Source organism: Panthera uncia, chromosome C2 (assembly GCF_023721935.1).
Source record: "Panthera uncia isolate 11264 chromosome C2, Puncia_PCG_1.0, whole genome shotgun sequence".
In the NCBI taxonomy this organism is placed as follows: Eukaryota; Metazoa; Chordata; class Mammalia; order Carnivora; family Felidae; genus Panthera; species Panthera uncia.
This window is the reverse complement of record NC_064810.1, coordinates 125,101,175-125,119,877: the sequence shown is the minus strand read 5'-3', so window position 1 is coordinate 125,119,877 and position 18,703 is coordinate 125,101,175. Positions and strand designations below refer to the sequence as shown.

The 18,703-nt window shown below is 48.3% G+C and overlaps 1 protein-coding gene across 1 annotated transcript in view; it reads left to right on the top strand.

Annotated features, from left to right (window-relative positions):
• Positions 1–4,470, top strand: part of LOC125921319 (ephrin type-B receptor 1-like) — a 39,261-nt gene extending 34,791 nt beyond the window's left edge. Inside the window, exon 3 of the mRNA XM_049628804.1 lies at positions 3,452–4,470. Coding sequence (XP_049484761.1) covers positions 3,452–4,144 — 693 coding nt within the window. The 3' untranslated portion in view covers positions 4,145–4,470. The remainder of the gene's footprint in view (positions 1–3,451) is intronic.
• The last annotated feature ends 14,233 nt before the right edge of the window (positions 4,471–18,703 follow it).

The window sequence follows — 18,703 nt, the reverse complement described above, 5'->3', positions numbered from 1 at the left end:
CAGCAGCTAGCACAATTGTAATTATTTAGTTATTTTAATCACCATTTATCTAATTTCTGTTTCTCTTATGAGATTATAAGCGTCATATTGTTGTATCCCCAGTGGTTAATAGAATACCTGGCATAAAGTTGGCATTCAGCAAATATTTTTTTTTCATTGATGAATGAGTGAGGTATAACTATAAAGCAACGAGGCTGACTCCAGATATCACAGACAAATAACAATGTTTGTCCCTCCCTGCTAAGAATGCCATTCCACCCGCCTCTCTGTTTGCCAAAATAATTCTCTTTCTTCAAGGCCCCCGGTCCTAATTGCCGCTTGCCCGGAAGGCATTCATGCCTACTCTAGCCCACTCTGTAAGCATATTTTTCCAACCCCTGTCGTACCTGCTGACAGGAGAATGAAAGAGAGAAAGAAATGAATGTGAGGCTCTGTGATGGCCTTTCCCCAAACAACAGGGAAGTTATTTCCTTTCTCTCAATTTCTCTCTACTCTTTCCCTTTGAATATACAACTGTATTCCTCCTAATTTGCTTTGATCGCTCCCTTAGGAGCTGTCATGGAATCAATTAAATCTGTGTGGATTTTATAACTTGAGGTCACCCAGTATGATTCCTCATTTTACAGATGAGAAAACTGAGGCCCAGAGAGGTTAATGTTTGAAACGATTACCTCTATTGGGTCTTATAATACCAATCAGTGTCATTTTCTAAGATAAATGTTCTCAATATCCCCGCTCCGCAAGAGTATAAACGCCTCATTCTGTCTATTTAAGACCTGCTGGTGGTGACAGTCTCAGTGCTAAGGTGAGCCCTGAAAGGCAGGCTTCCTGTCCTGCTCCCATACAGCGAAGCCGCAGCTGTCTTGAGTGGATCAACAGCTCTGGCTGGGACAGGTCCCTGCCCTAAATGGGGCCACAGGCTTCACCTGTGCATTGACAAAGGGGCCCTGTGTTTGTGCCGCCACTTCACACAGGCCAACTGAAGTCATGGACTAGGAGTCTGCTGTGCTTAAGCACCTACAGAACAGCAAAAGAAAGCTGTCCTCTCAGAAGTCACGTAGGGTCAACTGGGGAAATTTTATTTCAAAATGGCCACGAAAGGGAGAGAGGTCTGAAAATTGAAACTAAAACACCTGTCAGAGACTTCTCTGTAATATATTTGCTTCTGGTTCCAGAAGCCCAGGCAAGCAGAACATAACTTTAACAAACACATTTAACTAGGACATTACATAATCTTTAAGAGGAGTTAAAAGTGGTTCCTTGACATCTAGAGAATCGATAAGAAATTAAGCAAAGTTCCAGGTGACGTTTGGCAATGTGCAAGGATCTGGAAAGAACTCACCAAGGACTCCAAGCTGAGGAAGAGACTGACTCCTGGGGGTGCTGGAAGGGGATGGGGGAGAAGAGCCTTGGATAGATTGGTACTCAGGTGCCTTAGTGGCAGGGCCCGGGGGGCAGAAGTGGCCATGAGTTCACTCTTCAGGTCTGGGTGGGCGGGGCCAGCTCTCTACGTGCCTGTTTGTTCTACACACCACGCCTGGTCTCAGATGCTCTGGCGCAAGCTTGAAGGGCAGCCTGGCCCTCCCGCTCCTACAGGGGGCTTAATTCTGTGCAAGAAGCAACTGTGTGTATTTTCCATGCACACAAGATTGACTTCAACTTAAAAAAATTTTTTTAATGTTTATTTTTGAAAGAGAGAGAGACAGTGGAGAAAGGGCAGAGAGAGAGAGGGAGACACAGAGTATGAAATAGGCTCCAGTCTCTGAGCTGTCAGCACAGAACCCGACACTGGGCTTGAACTCATGAACCATTAGATCAAGACCTGAGCCGAAGTCGGACACTTAACCGACTGAACCACCCAGGTGCCCTGACGTCAGCTTTTTAAATTAAGAATACTATTTTATATATTTCAGCTCTACACTGTGAATAATAAGCAATTAGCACAATATTTAAAGAAATAGATACTATTTTGTACTTTTACTTTTTGCTACTGCTAAATATTAAAGTCAAGGATCATCATCTGTTTTTTCTTTTCACGTAAGATAAAGTTTAATTTCTTGGGGCGCCTGGGTGGTTCAGTCAGTTGAGCATCCAGCTCTTGATTTTTGCTCAGGTCATGATCTTGCGGTCCATGGGATTGAGCCCTGCATAAGGCTCTGTACTGACAGCCCAGAGCCGGCTTGGGATTCTCTCTCACTCTCTCTCTGTCCCTCCCCTGCTCACACACACTCGTGCACGCACACTCTCTCTCTCTCCCACTCCCAAAATAAATAAACATTAAAAAGGAGAAGTTTAATTTCTTCAGTCCCTTATTTGTTTCTGGCAAGCAGAACAGAATTTAATGAACACATTGAAACGTCCTGGGAATACTCTCAGTTCTTGAAGTCAGGGTCCTGAGAGCTCGCCAGTACAGGTAGTGGCTTCCTGTCCCAACCCAAGGAAGAGAGAATGCCCCATGACTCTCCTCCCACCCCTGATGGAAGTGAATTTCTTTGGCCATTCAAAATACCTCTTTCTCCTCTCTATCCTGTCTCTTATGGCCATGTGACCATGGGTGAATTGCATGATATCTTTTCATCTGTAAATTGGGGGTGATAATATCTAGTTTTCAGTGTTAAAGGGAAGATCAAGAGACACCACTTAATAAATGCATTGTTCCTCTTCTCTTTCCCACCTGCAGGGCTGCTAAAAATGAGAGTTTTCTTTTCTAGTGTGAAGCACGCTGTCTCTCCCCTGTTAAGAAGCTCTCCTTCCTCCCTATGTGACATCCTCCAGCATTCTCCTCCATTACATCCCTGCTTTCAGTTTGCACCCAATGAAGCTTGATTTGTTTCCTTAAGCATCTCACTTAGTAGCCCCTACTCCTACCAGTTTTATGGTTTAGCTTTTTCAAAGGAATTGATGTTATAAAACAAAAGTTTATGAGAATCTAAGTTTGTTGAGAGGTTGTGAAAAGCCTTATATTCGTATGCTTTTCACAACTCTAAAGGAACCACCATAAAGAATTAGGTTCGGAAGTGAGGATTTCTAAGGTGAGGGGTGTCCTGTAATTAGACCCCTAATCCACAGAGTGGTTGTGGAGAGGAGAGGCTGTGTCACTCAGGAATCAAGTCGTTGCCATCACATAGGGCAGATAGCCTCAGGCTTGTCCTGTGGAGGTGATGAGCCATAGTCACAGCAGGAGTGCTGTAGGTTAGATGAAGGAAGGCTTTCTAGAGTAAAGTCTGTTCTATTTCAGGGTGACCAGTGGAGAAATATTTGAAGTCTGCATATAAGGAGGTCTTTAAAAACAAATTAGGGTTAGGTATGTTTATTTCTCACGTTAAGTGGCCGGACTGGTGAGCTCATAAGGCCTTCTGCAGAACGAGGCTTCTTTGCTCTGCCTCTTTTTTTCTTCTTACTCTCTATTTTGTGTTTTTGCATGTGTGTGTCTGCGGCCTGCTTGGTACAGTGGGAAGAAGTCAGTGGCTATGATGAAAACCTGAACACCATCCGCACCTACCAGGTGTGCAACGTCTTTGAGCCCAACCAGAACAACTGGCTGCTCACCACCTTCATCAACCGGCGGGGGGCTCATCGCATCTACACAGAGATGCGCTTCACTGTGAGAGACTGCAGCAGCCTCCCCAACGTCCCAGGTTCCTGCAAGGAGACCTTCAACTTGTACTACTATGAGACGGACTCAGTTATTGCCACCAAGAAGTCAGCCTTCTGGTCTGAGGCCCCCTACCTCAAAGTAGACACCATTGCTGCAGATGAGAGCTTCTCCCAGGTGGACTTTGGGGGAAGGTTGATGAAGGTCAACACAGAAGTCAGGAGCTTTGGCCCTCTTACTCGGAATGGTTTTTACCTCGCTTTCCAGGATTATGGAGCCTGTATGTCTCTCCTTTCTGTTCGCGTCTTCTTCAAGAAGTGTCCCAGCATTGTGCAAAATTTTGCTGTGTTTCCAGAGACCATGACTGGGGCAGAGAGCACGTCTCTGGTGATTGCTCGGGGGACATGCATCCCCAATGCAGAGGAAGTGGACGTGCCCATCAAACTCTACTGCAATGGGGATGGAGAGTGGATGGTGCCCATCGGGCGCTGCACCTGCAAGCCTGGCTATGAGCCCGAGAACAGCGTGGCCTGCAAGGGTAAGTCCTAGGGCCTCTTAAGGCCTCTGCTTCTTGCCCACCTGGGACAGGGTCCAATCTGCAAATCTTCCCCACCTCCAGCTCTGGGTCATAAAGGAGCAGAAGAGCCTGATAGCTTATTACAAAGCTCTGTGGGAGTCGGGGGGTTCCTGGGTGGCTCAGTCAGTTAAGCATCTGACTCTTTTTTGCGGCTCAGGTCATGATCTCATGGCTCTTTGGTTCAAGCCCTGCATCAGGCTCTGCACTGACAGCACGGACCCTGCTTGGGATTCTCTCTCTGCCTCTCCCTCTGCCCTTCCCTGTCTCTCTGCTTCTCTCTCTATCTCTCTATCTCTCTGTCTCTCAAAAATAAATTTTAAAAACTTAAAAAAAAACCACACAAAAGGTCTGGGGCATCTACATCCCCAGCTATGATGATTTTTCAACTGTGTCCAACCAGAATGCAGTGTTCATGATGGGGAAAGAGATAGAATTCCAAATGGTAGGCAATCACGTAATAACCCTGGACATTCATATTCTGTTTTGTCTGTGTATGCACTCTCTTGCCCTTCACCATGCACACACCCCTGCATCATGTCCAGCCCCATGCTCTGAAGCATGGAGAATTTGGGTTGTCATGGGCAGTTCACTCAAGGGTAGTTGAGAAGTGACTGAATTTGCAAAATACTTTAAGTCATTTCAGTTCAGTTCCCCCAGAACCCAGCTTGGTCTTGAACCCATGTAGCTCGTTAACTCAAAGCCTTTTGCTCAGCTGTCTTCCTCCAGGGGCTCAATGCCAGGGGCAGGGGTGGAGCTACCTTTTGTGTACTGGAAGGAGATGAGCTAATGCAATGGGGGGAGGTGGTATCAGGTATTGTATTACTTTTGCTTCCGAAGGATACAGAGTGATACGAACTTGGCAGTTTGGGAGTGTCACGGAACTGTGTGCTCACAATGGCTCTCCTCAGTCCAAGAGAGCACATTTCTAATACATGGCAATAAATGAGCTGAACTGGTTTGAGATTCTTCTCTGAGAATGAATAGGATGGTCTAGAGAATCCATGACTCATTTCTTTAGTAAGTGCATGGAAGCTGAATACAGGGAGGGGGTGTCCAGAGTTGGGGAAGAGAAGACTTCGTTCCTCGATTAAATTTTGCCTGTGGCATTCAAAGTTTCAGATTCTTTCAAGGGCAGGGCTTCCCACATAGACCTCAGAAATGACCACCTTGACCCTAACTCATCGTTTAGGTTGCCCCAGACCTCTGGGGGCAGGTTGGAGTTGGAGCTCCATTAGCTCCCTCTGCTCTCTCATGAGCTTCCTATCAGCCATCCACCCTGTTGCCCCCCTCTGACACTCCGCCTGACCACCATATTGTCTTTGCCTGTCCCTTTCCTCTCTTACCTTGCTCCCCAAACACCTGCACCCAAGCACCAGGCACAGGATTGCTAATGCCCATCAGCTCTGCGATCCTTTGGACTCAGCTAATTGCCTGGGCTGGGGCACTCACACAGCCTTTCTGAGGCCTGCTGAGAGCGGAGAACTAAGGCCTTTGTGTCTTTATTGGATTTCTTGGTTATGGTGCCCGTGATGGATGGTGTGGAAACAGAGGGGAGAGAGTGCCAGATCAAGTGATGAATCAAGGCAGACAGTTTTAAAACCAGCCTAGCCTGGCCCCACAGCGTTCCTCTTTGTCCCCCTGGTTGGAGGTGGGGCAGGAGGCGCCCTTTTTGGCATTTGTCAGGGTCTGAGTGGGGACCCGGGCTAGGCTGAGTTCTTAAAGGTGCAGGTGCGGCAGCTGCCAGGCACGCTTGCAAAAGTGCTGATGATTTCTTCAGGCTTCAAAGAGCTGCCACACTGCACTTCCTGGCTGGGGCCCTCTTGCTTTTCCCATTATTTCCCAAGCAGAATGGCAGGAATCAGGGCAAGCATTGATTGGTTCTGATTTAATTGGGACTCTGGGAACAGGCTCTCATTTCTTTGGGCTAATTGGAACTTTTCTCTTTTGGGGGGTTCTGCTGTCTGTGCTGTTTGTCAAGTCACCTCCTGCAGTTGTTGTGGGATGGCCTATGGAGACAAATATGTAAATCCAAGTGGCTTCTTTCCATTCTCCCTACCCAGCTCCAACCCCCTTCTGACTTTTGGTGGACGTTCCTAATCTAGAGTTATTATGAAACTGGCTTGATTTCACAAATTGCCTATTGCAAATGCACTGGAGGGTGGAGGAAACGGGGTGGCCAGGGCATCACTTTGCCATTTTAGAAGCATAGGCAGCCACGTTTTGGTGGCATTTCTGAGAGTAGAGAGTGGCAAGCCAGGTGGTGTCATGGGTCTCACAGCCCAGCAGCCTGGCTGAGCTTGTGTCCTAGAAGGGCAGAGAAGCCCACCTTTTTTCCTATCTCAAGGACTTTAAGGTACATCCTCCAGATCTTAGCCATTGGCTCTGCTAGTAATCTGGCTTTGATGGATGATCATCCAGGACTCCCTTTCCAGAACTAAGCGGGCTGCCCCAGGGAGGCAAAGAGGTCTTGGCCATCGACGGTGATATTGGGAGGACTCTGCACCCTTTGGATGGAGATGGGCAGTGCATGTGGAAGGATTTGTGACTCGTCCCTGTATGTGTCTCCAGGCAAGGGTACCCCACCCATTTTGGGTGCTTGTGCTGTGCTGTCAGGTAGGCACCATAGCCCTTGACGGCAGTTCTGGGGTGGCCCACCTAGTGTAGCCAGTTCTCCGGCCAGAAGCATGGAGAATGGGGGATGCCAGAGAATTGTGGGTGAGACACGATGAGCCCCTTTCAGCTGTCCTGGCAGGACTGGGGGGGGAAGGCAAGCTATTCTCCTCCAACACAGCCCTGAGAATTAATGCCCTGGAGCCTGGCTGGGCCAAACCTGGATGAGTCTGGGCTTCACTCAGTTATACTGACCTGATAAACTTTTCTCTGGATATTTGAATCTGGGCCTTTGCATGTGTCAAATCTATAGAATATCTTTATATTATTTTCTAGCAAGACAGACTTTCATCATGGACAGGAACCTTATTCTGACCTTCACTTTGTGTCTACTAAACCTGCTCCTGTCAAAGTCATGGTGACCTGTTGTTCTGTTGTGCAGAAGCACCTGGAGACCAGTTAGGTAGCCCAGCCAGTGAAGAGTGGTCCTGGCCTAGAGCTCTCCTGTCCTGATGAGGGTGGGGGCAAGATGGGGGCAAGCAGAGGAAGCTGTTGGGGGGACCTTATACATTAGGATGTGCCACAAGTGGCAGACACACTTTCTAGAGGGCTCCATGGCCCAAGCCTCTTCTGGACTCATCCTTTATACTCACACAGATTGGACCAATCAGTCAGAGTCATAGTAGCCTGCTGACCCCTCCAGTGACTCTGGTCCCGCCTATAAAATTATTAATTACTAGGAAAATGGCCCATCTGCCCCAACTTCAAACCTTATGCTCATAGTATAGTCGATCAATGAGCACTCATGGCTTTGTCTTTACCCACCCCATACCTTTCCTACTCAGGTTGATGGCTAAGTTGATTTTCTGTGTGGCTGCCTGCAGTCTGCCCATCTCTGGGGCCAGGGGCGCTGAGAGCTGGCACTCAGCAAGCTTCCTCTGTGCCATGGAGCCTGAAATATTGTGCCAGCTGAAGTCAGTCTTGGGGAGGAGGGCTGGGCTGAGACTGACAGTTGCTAGGGGGAACCTGGCATGTGTAGGCCTCTTAGCTGTCTGTTGGAAGCTTGGAGACTATGGTATCCCATTTGGGTGCCCAGGGAGGGGTCTCAGGTGCTAGAACAGCCTCTGGCAGCCAGATCCTAGCTGGAGCAATATACTCATGGGGCTTGATTCTGTTTCTGCCCCTGAGTACTCCTTGAGGGCCTGGCTTTCCTTCCCAGACATAGTCCTGGGAGCTTCCAAAAAGAGCTGTCTCATTAGCCTGCATCTCCAGCCATACTCAGGACTCAGAGAATGACAATGCTATGTATGACCTTCCCTGCTATCCTCCCTTATTCCTGTTCCTGTGGGTGTTTAGGCCAGCCTTGGCTCACCACTGTAGAAGGCACACGCTGACCCATTGGGCCCAGGCCTTTGTTGTTGGTGCTGTCACTCGAGGGGAGGGTGTAGGAAGATGAAAGGGGAAAGGGGTATATCCAGGTGGAAGAGGTCTAACCTAGAGATAGGAACTGGTTTTAGTCCTGACTCTGCTGTGAGCTTCTGGGTAGTTTTAAGGTAAGTCTTTTCCCATGAGAGCCCTTTCTTCTGTGCCTACTTCTTAGGGTGTATGAGAATTAAGTGGATAATTAGTGCATATGAGAATGCTATGAAAGCCATGCGATGCCATGGCATTGCCCTTAAGTCCTGAAACACACCATCTGACTCTGGCTTCTAAGGGGATACAATTCTGGAATGAAGGTGGCATGTGATGTCCCCACTCAGAGACACAGGTCAGCAGGAGACCTGAATATTCATCCATCACTTGCCTGCACCTGCGTGGGCCCAGCTCCATGACTGTCCAGCAGTGACCAGTGATCAGCATGTCAGTGTGATTCACTGTCCCTCAACAAGTCAGTGGGTCAGTTAATACACATTTGAAAGGTGTGGCCCATGCAAACTGCCTTGAGGCAGGTTGTGTAGGCAGGTGGTCTTTGTGAGCTGGAGGTCTGAGTGAGGAGAGAAGACTCCCCAAGCCTGAGGAGGATGGTCATCTGCAGCAGTGATTCTTGATTCCATGGTGGGCATGAGACCCCACAGGAGAGGTTTTATAAAATGATATCCCCAGGTGACCCCTTCTGAGATTGTATTGCATAGGCCAAGTGGAGCCCAGGCCAAGGACCCCAGATCTAAGCTCTAGACCAGAACCTTCTATGTTGCTGGAGTATAGAAGAAGGGGGCTCAGGGGAGGTCACTGAAGGCATCTTGGGCTTGTGGGATTTGCAGAAGGGTGGACCTGAGGTGACATGGAAGGAGTCTGGGAAAAGGGACTGCAGGAGTGGGCTGGAAGCTGGGCAGACTGAGCACGAGGCTAGCTGGCCAGCAGCAGGGAGATGCTCAGAGCATCGACACACTTTGAGCAGGGCCCTACAAGCCGAGCTGCTAGAAAGCCTGAGAAGGGGGCTATGGACAGAGGAGTGAGGGACAGAAAGCTGAGGGAGGACTGTCTGGGAGTTACAGAAAAAAGCAGCCTTTCCTGCAGCTGGCCAGCACCAGCTGGATCACTCAGGGCTTTTCTCCAAACAAACATCAGGGGTGGATTGCTGTCCTCAAGGGCACCGTCAAGCCTGCAGGACTCCTGTGACTTTCTCAGGTCCTGCCAATCAGGGTTGGAGCTGAGGACGTGTGTGCCGTAACCAGGAATCCACATGGCTTTTCCAGGGGACTCTCAAGTCAGCTGAGACCATCCATCCCAACTCCAGATGTTGGCAGGACCTTGACAACTTCTGGAGAAGACCAGAGCAGTTCTTGGTTCATCCAACTCCCTGTTTCATGTCTCTCCCACTCCCCACATGTCTGTCAAAGCCCTGAGCTAGGGCCTACACCCTCTCTGGCACTTGTCCTGTGTAGCCCTCCCAGGCACTCCTCAAGCCATCCACTCCCTTGCCAATGCCCCAGAGGCTGCTGTCCTTCCCCAGCTGCTTAGGCACTCCCCTTTCTTCAAATGGGGCCTTTTTTCATGGTAATTTTCCACCTACATGTAAATTCCTTCATGCATGGAAACCCAAGGGACATTTTGAACCTTTCAACAGTTTTGGTGCCTTTGTCAACTTGAGTGGCTGAGATGAGCCAATTTATAAGCCTGGGGGAGTTGAGACAGAAAATCTGCAGGATTTGAAGGTGGAGAAAAATATGTCTAATTTCACTCGCCTTGGAAAAAAAAGTTCTGGGGCCTATTTCCATCTCTCTTGGGGTTGCTGGTCCCAGCTTTGGGTTACCACCTGCATTCTCATCCTGGGTGCTGAAAGAGAAAGTGGGTCCCAAGGGGAGGGTGTGTGTGTGTGTGTGTGTGTGTGTGTGTGTGTGTGTGTGTGAGTGAGTGAAGGTGTGTGCACAGGCGCAGCCAGCAGCCTGGCAGCTGCATCCGGGGCACTGGGGAACCCTGTCTTCTAGCTCCAGCCCATCAGCTGTTGGCTGGTGAGTGAGAGGAAGCCTGCAGCTCAGTCAGCCTCTGCTCCAGCCCCAGGGAGACCAGCTCTGCTCAGGGCTCGGGGAGGACAGGGTCATTAACACCGCAGCCTTGTAAGATGAGCTTCATAATAGGATTTCCCAACAGGCTACTTCATTTAGAAGTCTCTTGGGCTTCCTCTGCTCCCTACAGTGGCCCTGCCCAGTGCCCTCCAGAGAAGAATCTAATGTAATTGGCTGGATGTAATGGGCTGTGACACCAGCATGAGCAACAGCAAACAGAGCTGGAAGGATGCCCCAGTGCCTCCCTGACTCCAGCATATGAGGCAGGAGCACTCGGTCCTGTGCTCTGGTGATAGTGGAGGACAGCAAGAGGGGAAGGGAGGGAAGAGAGGGGAGCTTCAGGTTCCAAGTCCTCTTGTGATCTGTGCTGCCCCTCTGCCTTTGAAAGACCTGGGTGGAAGCACCAAATTCCACTGGTGTTGACCAAACAGTTGTGATTCTCCCAGGTCAGTGCTGGAGTGACTGAGAACGATTTGGCAGTGTTCTGTGCACAAGAGCTGCCCGGCATGGAATCCACCACTTACTAAATGTGTGCTATCAAAGATGCTGACAGACACACTATGTAGCCATTACTCAGACGGTGTGGGTAGTGGAATTGTCACGGGCGAGTGGTCCACTTGAGGCCCTAAGGTCACCACTTACTGCACCGTCATTGGCCCATGCAGAACTAGAGAGTCTGAAACTACTCAAGCTGGACAGGCGTGTGGGATGATGAGAGACCACCACGGTATCCACAGAGAGAGGAAAGCCAGGGAGCATTTCTGGGTACCAGTCTAGAGAGCCCTGGCTGGCTAATGTCAGAGCAGGGATCAGAATCCCGGTCTGGGGAGGCCACCATCTCCCTTTGCATGTGAGACTGGATTTTGTTAAAGTTAACCATCCTTAAACATACAACATGTGTCTTCAGGACTATCAGGCTTGCCTCAGCTGTTCTCTCATAGATAACCCTCTCTTGTGACTGTGTTATCCACTGTTGTTTCTTGGGTCAGGGCTCCCTGGCACCGTGTTCTGTGGCCATACATTTGCCCACTGTACAGCACAGAGCTCCACATTGACTGCCAACAGCTTCTTTTAGCCTCTCTGGCTGCAACCCTGTCTCTCCAGATCCTCTGACATGTTCATCTGCTAGTTGAGCCACCCAGAGGTTGCATAGCATCTTAGGGTTGGGGGGCGACCCCAAGCTCCCTGGGAAGGATGAGGTCTAAGGCTTTGTGCTTATAAAAGGGGACAGGGGGAAGGTGGTGGGGATTTCAGCTGGAGGCCTGACTGTGGCTCTCTAATGGGTCTCAGAACCAGCATGGGCCCCCAGGGCGGAATCCCAGCTCAGGCAGGGTGGGGGTCAGACTTTCCCTCTTTGCTTCCTGTCCCCATCTCGCTCTGGAGCCGGGTAGTCCCTGCCTGCAGAACTTGAGGATGAACATCCACACAAACTTGCTTGCCTGGGTGAGGAATCACTACATTTCATTTTGAAGCATGAAGATCAAAATCATTCTGAGTCTGAGCCTGCTTGCAATGGGGTTCTTCAGTTCTGGTCCCCAGGGAGCTCTGACAGTCTGAATTCTTTTCCCATTGCTTTTGGCCTTTGACAAGCTGTGTTGACAGTGCCCTAATGCTCCTGGGTCTTATTTCTCCCTGAAGGAAGTGGGGTGGAAAAGACTGAGAAGAATCAGCCCAGGATATTTGCAAACAGAGAAGGGATGCGTCCCAGACATGGGCAAACCACCAGGAGCAAACCTTAGTTTACCAAGAGGGCTTTGACAGGAACAGGGAGAGAGGGATGCTCTTGGTCTTTTCCTAGGGGAGAGGTCTCTGCCTGTAGAAGTCATATCTACACTCTTTGGTGGCTTAACTAAGAGCTTGAGTACCAGTTGATATGGCAGCTGGGCCTTCCATTTTTGTTTCAAGGGCCAGCTAATGAGGGCAAGGCAGGCCAATCCTGTGGAGATGTGGTTTAGTATACAGGAGTATGTCTAGGTTGGCTCTGGGCCCCAGGAGTTATCCCCTATGACAGAGAACATCCCACCTTCCTGTGGATCCTCCCAGCCTGTTGCAGAATGAATCCGTGCAGCTGCAGATAGGCTGGGCTTATCGTGTGTGTGTGTGTGTGTGTGTGTGTGTGTGTGCGCGCGCGCACGCACGTGCGAGCGCACTTCTGGCCAAGGGGGTCAGGAGGAAATCAGGAGAGGCGAGGGTGAGGCTAATGAGGCACTGTGGGGAGTCTCAGGAGGCTTCTTAGAATCACAGGACAGAAATTCAGGGCCAGAGAGGGCCAAACCCAGCCCTAACAGAGGTTTTTATTGAGGGTAGGGCCCAGTTCTGGGGAAGAGATGACAAAGAAACAGGTCCTTTGGTTTCTGGCTTGTCCCTGGACTCTGCCTGGAATAGCCCACTGTCACTAGGAATGGGGACACATTCCTAGTGGTGACTGGAGTTACTTGGTCTTTGGGTATTACCCTTGGGGACCTGCTCTGGTCTCCTCCTTGCAGGTCTGGGCAGTTCTGGCCTTCTGTTCTTCAATCAAGTTGGATTCCACTTGTGAGTTCATGTGGATCTAATGATACCTGTGCTCATTCTTTCTTTAGGTACTTACTGGGTACCTACAGATGCCAGGCCCTTTATACTTCTGTACATAGACTGAGCGATTTTACTTCTAAGAATCTGCTACATTCTTAGCTCTCTGGAAAGTGGTTACAATGTCCACAGTACAAGGGAGTCACAAGAAGCTATGTTGCCCTGGTGGGACCCGGTGGAGGATAGCTCCTCCCAGCTAGGTAAGACCTCTGAGAGTGAGTCCAGCCCACCAGATGATACATTGCTTTCCCACAGTGGTCCACCACCCTGCTTTTCAACACCTCCAGTGATGAGACACTCAGACTTCCTGAGGCAGTCTGGTTCATCGGAGCCCTTCTTCCTAATAGTGAATCAGGGCTCACTGATCCAGTCCCTGGGGTAGAACTTTTATGCAAATCTCTCTTCTGCAAAGTTACTTTTTGTTGTTATTTTAAAAATGTTTTGTGGGAGCCGGGGTAACCGGTTCATTCAGTTAAGCATCCAACTTCAGCTCAGGTCATGATCTCCCAGTCCATGGGTTTGAGCCCCGCATCAGGCTCTGTACTGACAGCTCAGAGCCTAGATGGAGCCTGCTTCAGATTCTGTTCTCCCTCTCTCTCTGCCCCTAACCCACTCATGCTCTGTTTCTCCATCTCTCAAAAATGAATAAATGTTAAAAAATTTTTTTAAAAATTAAAAATGTTTTGGACAGGTAGTAAATAGGAAAAAGTTTCCCTCCCACTCTTGTCCTCACCAGGAGCCCTAGCTGTTAAAGTTTCTAATATGCAAAGAAAAGTGTGTGCATTTGCACACCCAGAATATAGCTATATCTTTTTCCCACCTGTATAGAGACATATTACCCAGGGCTTTTTACCTAGTCACCCCACCTGTTTCTTATTTAACAATGAAGTTTTCAACAATGAAATACTTATTCTGTATTACACAGAAATCTGCCTCATTTTTTCAAATGATTCTGTAGTGTTGTATTAAATGGGTGTGCCTTCATTGTTCTTCATTTATATACATGTAGGTTGCTTCCTGTTTTTTTTTTTTGTTGTTGTTGTTGTTATTTCTAAACAATATTTCAACAAAGATCCTTGCATTTATCTTTGTACTTGTGTACGAGTATATCTGCGAGTCAAATTCCTTAATTAATTTATGCAATGAATATTTATTGAGGACTTTCTATGTGCCAAGCACTTTTCTAAGAACTAAGGGTGCAGGAAATTCTTAGAAGAAAAATTGCTGTGCTCGCTTCGGCAGCACATATACTAGAAGAAAAATTGCTGAATCAGAGTATATACATTTCTAATTTTGAGAGACGTTCCTGAATAGTCCTCCAGAAAAAAAAAAAAGGGCATTTTCTACCAATTTTGCTACCTCCAACAGCGTAAGAGAGTGCCTACTCCCCACACCTTTGCCAAGAGAACAAAATGTCGATCATTTTTATCTTTGCCAATCTGGTAGATGAAAACCAGCAACCCACTGTGGTTTCAGTTTACATTTGTCTTGCCATGTAGGGCATTGAACATGGTAGCATTCACAAGTTGCCCTGATGTTCAGTTGTACGGGACTCGACAAGCGTTCCTGTACAACACATCATTAAATCAGGTGGTTTGCTTGTTGCAGACCTTTTGGGGTTTGCTCCCTCCATGGCATGGTCTATTCCTCACTTTCCTCTGTCCCCCTCTGTCCCGTTCCCTCCTGCCATATATCCGCCCTTGATCTGTTCTTTGTCCATCTATAGCATCAGGACATGTTGGCACATGCCACTCACCCATTTTGACATTTCTTAGTTAGTGGCAGGTGACCGGTCTGCAGATGGGACAGGACAGGAACAGATGCTGGTGCTCAAGGGCCAGGCTGTTCTCCTGGTCCAGTCCCAGAAAACCCGGCCAGCCTGGTTTGTGGGGAAATACACCTCACTTTTCCCATCCTTCCTCTCCTGCCCGGAGCCAGTTCTGGGCTCCTTGCTCACCCCGTGCAGTCCTGCTCTGCTCCCTGCATCTCTCAGCTCTTACCCTTTGGCCCAGACCCTCTACCACACATCCTTTCCTTCAGTTCTCCCAGCTTAACTCTGGGGCTTAGGGTTTCAGCACACCCTGGTGGCTCCCCCTCAGCTGCCCCTTCCTAAATCACCAGTGCTCAGCCCTCACCTGCCCCACCCTCCTCTTTGTTTCTTCTGCACCAACCCACCCTCAGCAGAGCTGTCCAGCAGTGTCAGTCCTGCCACTGACCAGGCATCTACTCCCTAGGCCAGAGCTAAATCCTGCAGCCCTGCTGAAGCCCTGGCCCTGCTTCTACCAGCAAGCCTGATCTTAGCCCTGGGTGGCTGCTCACTGCCTCCTTCTCTCTGTGGCTTTTGTCTTCCAACTCTGCGGGTTTTCTTTCTCTCTGAGACCAGGGACTTCCTTTTTCCCTTCCTTGTTTCAGTCGCCCCTCCTCTCTTGTCTGCTCCCCTCCCCACCTGTGCTCTCCTCTCCCTTCCCTGCCCCTCCCTTTTCTCTCCCCTGCTTCCTTCCTCACTTTTCTGTTATTTTCTGTGAAAATAAATACATTCAGGTTAAATGAGTCAACTTAAAGAAAAATAATAACTTAGCTAATAGACTAAAAACCTGGTACATAGATGTGGCAAAAAGCAATGAAGATGGGATGCAAAATGACTGATGTGTGGTAAGAATGCTGATTTGCCCTGTGTACCTGGGCTAAGGAAGCAGCTTATATAATCTTCTGGGCAGTCTCACCATTCACTGTCAGATCATGGTGATGGCTATCATTTGGGTAGGGAGCAAACCTTTCTGGATTGGCTTCCAGCTTGCCTGAAGCACTAATACAGCGGGGCTATTATTTGCAGAGAACTCACTATGTACCAGATGCTCTGCCTAATTCTTTTCGTGCATTATCTCTTAAATCCTTACAATAGCCCTATGAGGTACATATGATTATCAACCTCATTTTTCAGTTGAAGATACCAAGGCACAAAGAAGCTAAGTAACTTTACCAAGGTCATACAATGTAGGACTCTGGGGCCTGGCTGATAACTGCTATTCTCTACTCTTCCTCTCCTCACTCCCTACCCCCAGCTGGAGAAGAGAGAGATTCCCACAGGGCAGAACTGTGATTTGTGGTGGGGGTTGGGCCTTCAGCATCCCATTTGGACTGTGATATAATCCTTCACTAAGGGACCCAAGGAAAACCCATCAATTTGATATGCATTTCCCATTGGTTACGGATGACCCAGGAGATCCGTGGAGGGACCGTGCTTGAAGTTGAACCCCTCCACCTCTGTCCTCCACCTAGCCTTTCAATCTCTGTCACCTACTTCCCAAGCTCCTCATGAGCAGGGCCATGCTTGCTGTGTCTCTGTGTCCCAAATGCCCGCTGTGTGTCATCTGTTTAATGAGAACAAAACAAAATGCATTGAAAACAAAATTTGTGGAATCAGGGTGAGAGCTGAGGAAGAAGAAAGGCTTTGCATGTGTAAGAAAACATCCTAGCTGCACTGAGTAGCGTAAGCTCCGTAGAAACTGGGCAGGAACCATGCGGAGTCGCTGACAAGGCTGTGCTTATAGAGGTGATGATGGCAGAACCAGATGGAGGAAGTAACCAGTGATGGCAGAGGCCTTGTCTGTCTGTTGTCCAATATAGTGACACGCTGTACGCACACACACACACGCGCGCACACACACACAGAACAAAATCAGCAGAATGGCCGAAAGCCCATACATTATGAAACCTTTTCACTAAAAGTTGGTGACAATGTCTCAGTTTGACAGAGGACATAAGGTCAGTGCAACGTGTGTATTTCAAGTGGAAAATGACAATCTGCTCTTAGAACAAGATGGATACAGCTTCTCATTGAAATTGTATGGAATATGCAAGAACTCTGCCAAATCATGAACTTGGCAAAAATTTGCCTGTTCTGGGAATTAGGCGATTTGAGGGTTTCTATTTGGTTTTTGGGTCTATCACACACATGCCTGCATTGATCTGAATGTGGAGGTCCTTGTGACGTGGGGCTTTTCTTTTCCTGCTGGTTCTGTTTGTCTTCCTCTCTGCATCTTTGGCCAAGTTGGTCTCCCTGTTTTCTTTTCTTTTTGTCCATTGACTCTATTCTCTTGTCTGTCTTCTCTCTGGACTTGATTCAAAAAGGAAGAAAAGAGAAACACATTTCATTGGTAGAAGTTTAATGAATGGATGGTTATTTCCATTCACTGTTTTTATTTTTTTCCCTTGGAAACTGTTTACATGCAAACTACAATAAAAATGAGTTCTTTCATGTAGTAAAATGGAAGAAATCAATGTTTATCATTGAAATTGATTGCAAATATTACAAGAGTGATTTTTGTCATCAGAATTACTAATATATAGTCACACATGCTGATAATGAGACCATTCATTAAAAAGAACAATAGCTTTTTTTTTTAAGTGTCTTTGTAGAATGCCCTGCTTCTCTGTGCTCATTTCTGTATTTTTCTGGAGCATATTCCTATTTTTTTTTTTTTTTAGCTTTTCAACCACATTTTTTTATTATTCTCCCCTTTTGAGAATTCTTTTAAGCTCCCCCTTTTTTTTTCCCCTAACATTTTTTAAATCTTTCAATCCAGCTACGAGTTAAAAACCAGTAACCAAAGCTGTGCATTGTTGAATTTAACTTTCCCAATCAGAGTGATTGATTTCAGCCTTTGGGGTTGACGCTGCCACTCCTGCTTTGTGGGTACCTCTGCCCACTCACCTAAGAATTTCTTCTAATAGAAAGTCAGTTATTTGGGACTGACAATGCAAGAGTGAGCAGTAGATCCCCCTTCCCTCCAGGACCTTCTGCAGCTCTGGGGGGCAATGGCTTTGCTATCCAGAGAACTGATAACACATCAGTACGCAAGCCAACTGAATATCCATACAGCCACTTCCTTCTGGGCCGGGAGGAGGGGGCAGTGTTGCTCCTGGATATCCATCCCATGGGTTGATGGTCTCCATCCCCTCCCTACCCTGGCTTCTCCCAGGGGCCGGGCCTTTTCAGGCCTTCCCCACAGACTCCTTTCCTGCCTGTAGCTGTGTGCCGGCCCCTCCTTCATAGCCCACAAAGAGCTCTGTAGACAGACATTGTGTGCTGTTTGCCAACACGGGGGCCCGGGTACACAGAGGGGGCGAGGGAGAAGCCATCTGCTCTCTCCTTTCACAGAGACCTTTGCTTTCTCCCTTTCACTCTCCTCCTCGCTCTCTGTCTTTGAACGTGCATACAAAAATAAAAAAAGCAGTTGCTAATTAGAGCAAGAGAATGAGCGTGAGCCTGGAAGGGGGTACAGCGGAGAGGCGGCCCCCGTGCAAATCAGCCCGCTGGTAAGAGCCAGTCAGGGAAGGATGAAGGGACGCTGAGGGGCTTCGGAGGGATATTTTGACAAAATAAGCAACAAAGCTTCTTCTTCAGAGTGGCAGAGGGGCTTTGTCTTAACTTCTCACCAAAGAAGGGGAAGAAATAAGAAATGACAGAGTTTTTTGTAAACTCCCACTGCTGGTGTCCACTGACCTTTGCTCTGATATTTTCACTCCCTCAATAGCCCAGTAAACAATAGTCTCTACTGGGGGGACATTTAAGTGTATCCTTTTATTGGTAATTTTTGTCCTGGCTGATAGCTAGTGGGAAATCACTGGCTTCATCTCCCAGGCAGTGCTGGCTGAGGGAGAGCTTCCCCACGCAGGAGCAGCTGAGTCATCAGGAAGCCCGAGCTGGGAAAATATCCCCGGACAAATCCAGACTCTCTGTCAAGGCTTTTTTTTTCCACCCTACTCTTTCCTATTCTTGGTTCACCAGGTGATTTCTTTTCCCAGACCCATGTTGTTAAATTGGAAGGAGCAGCCCTGATG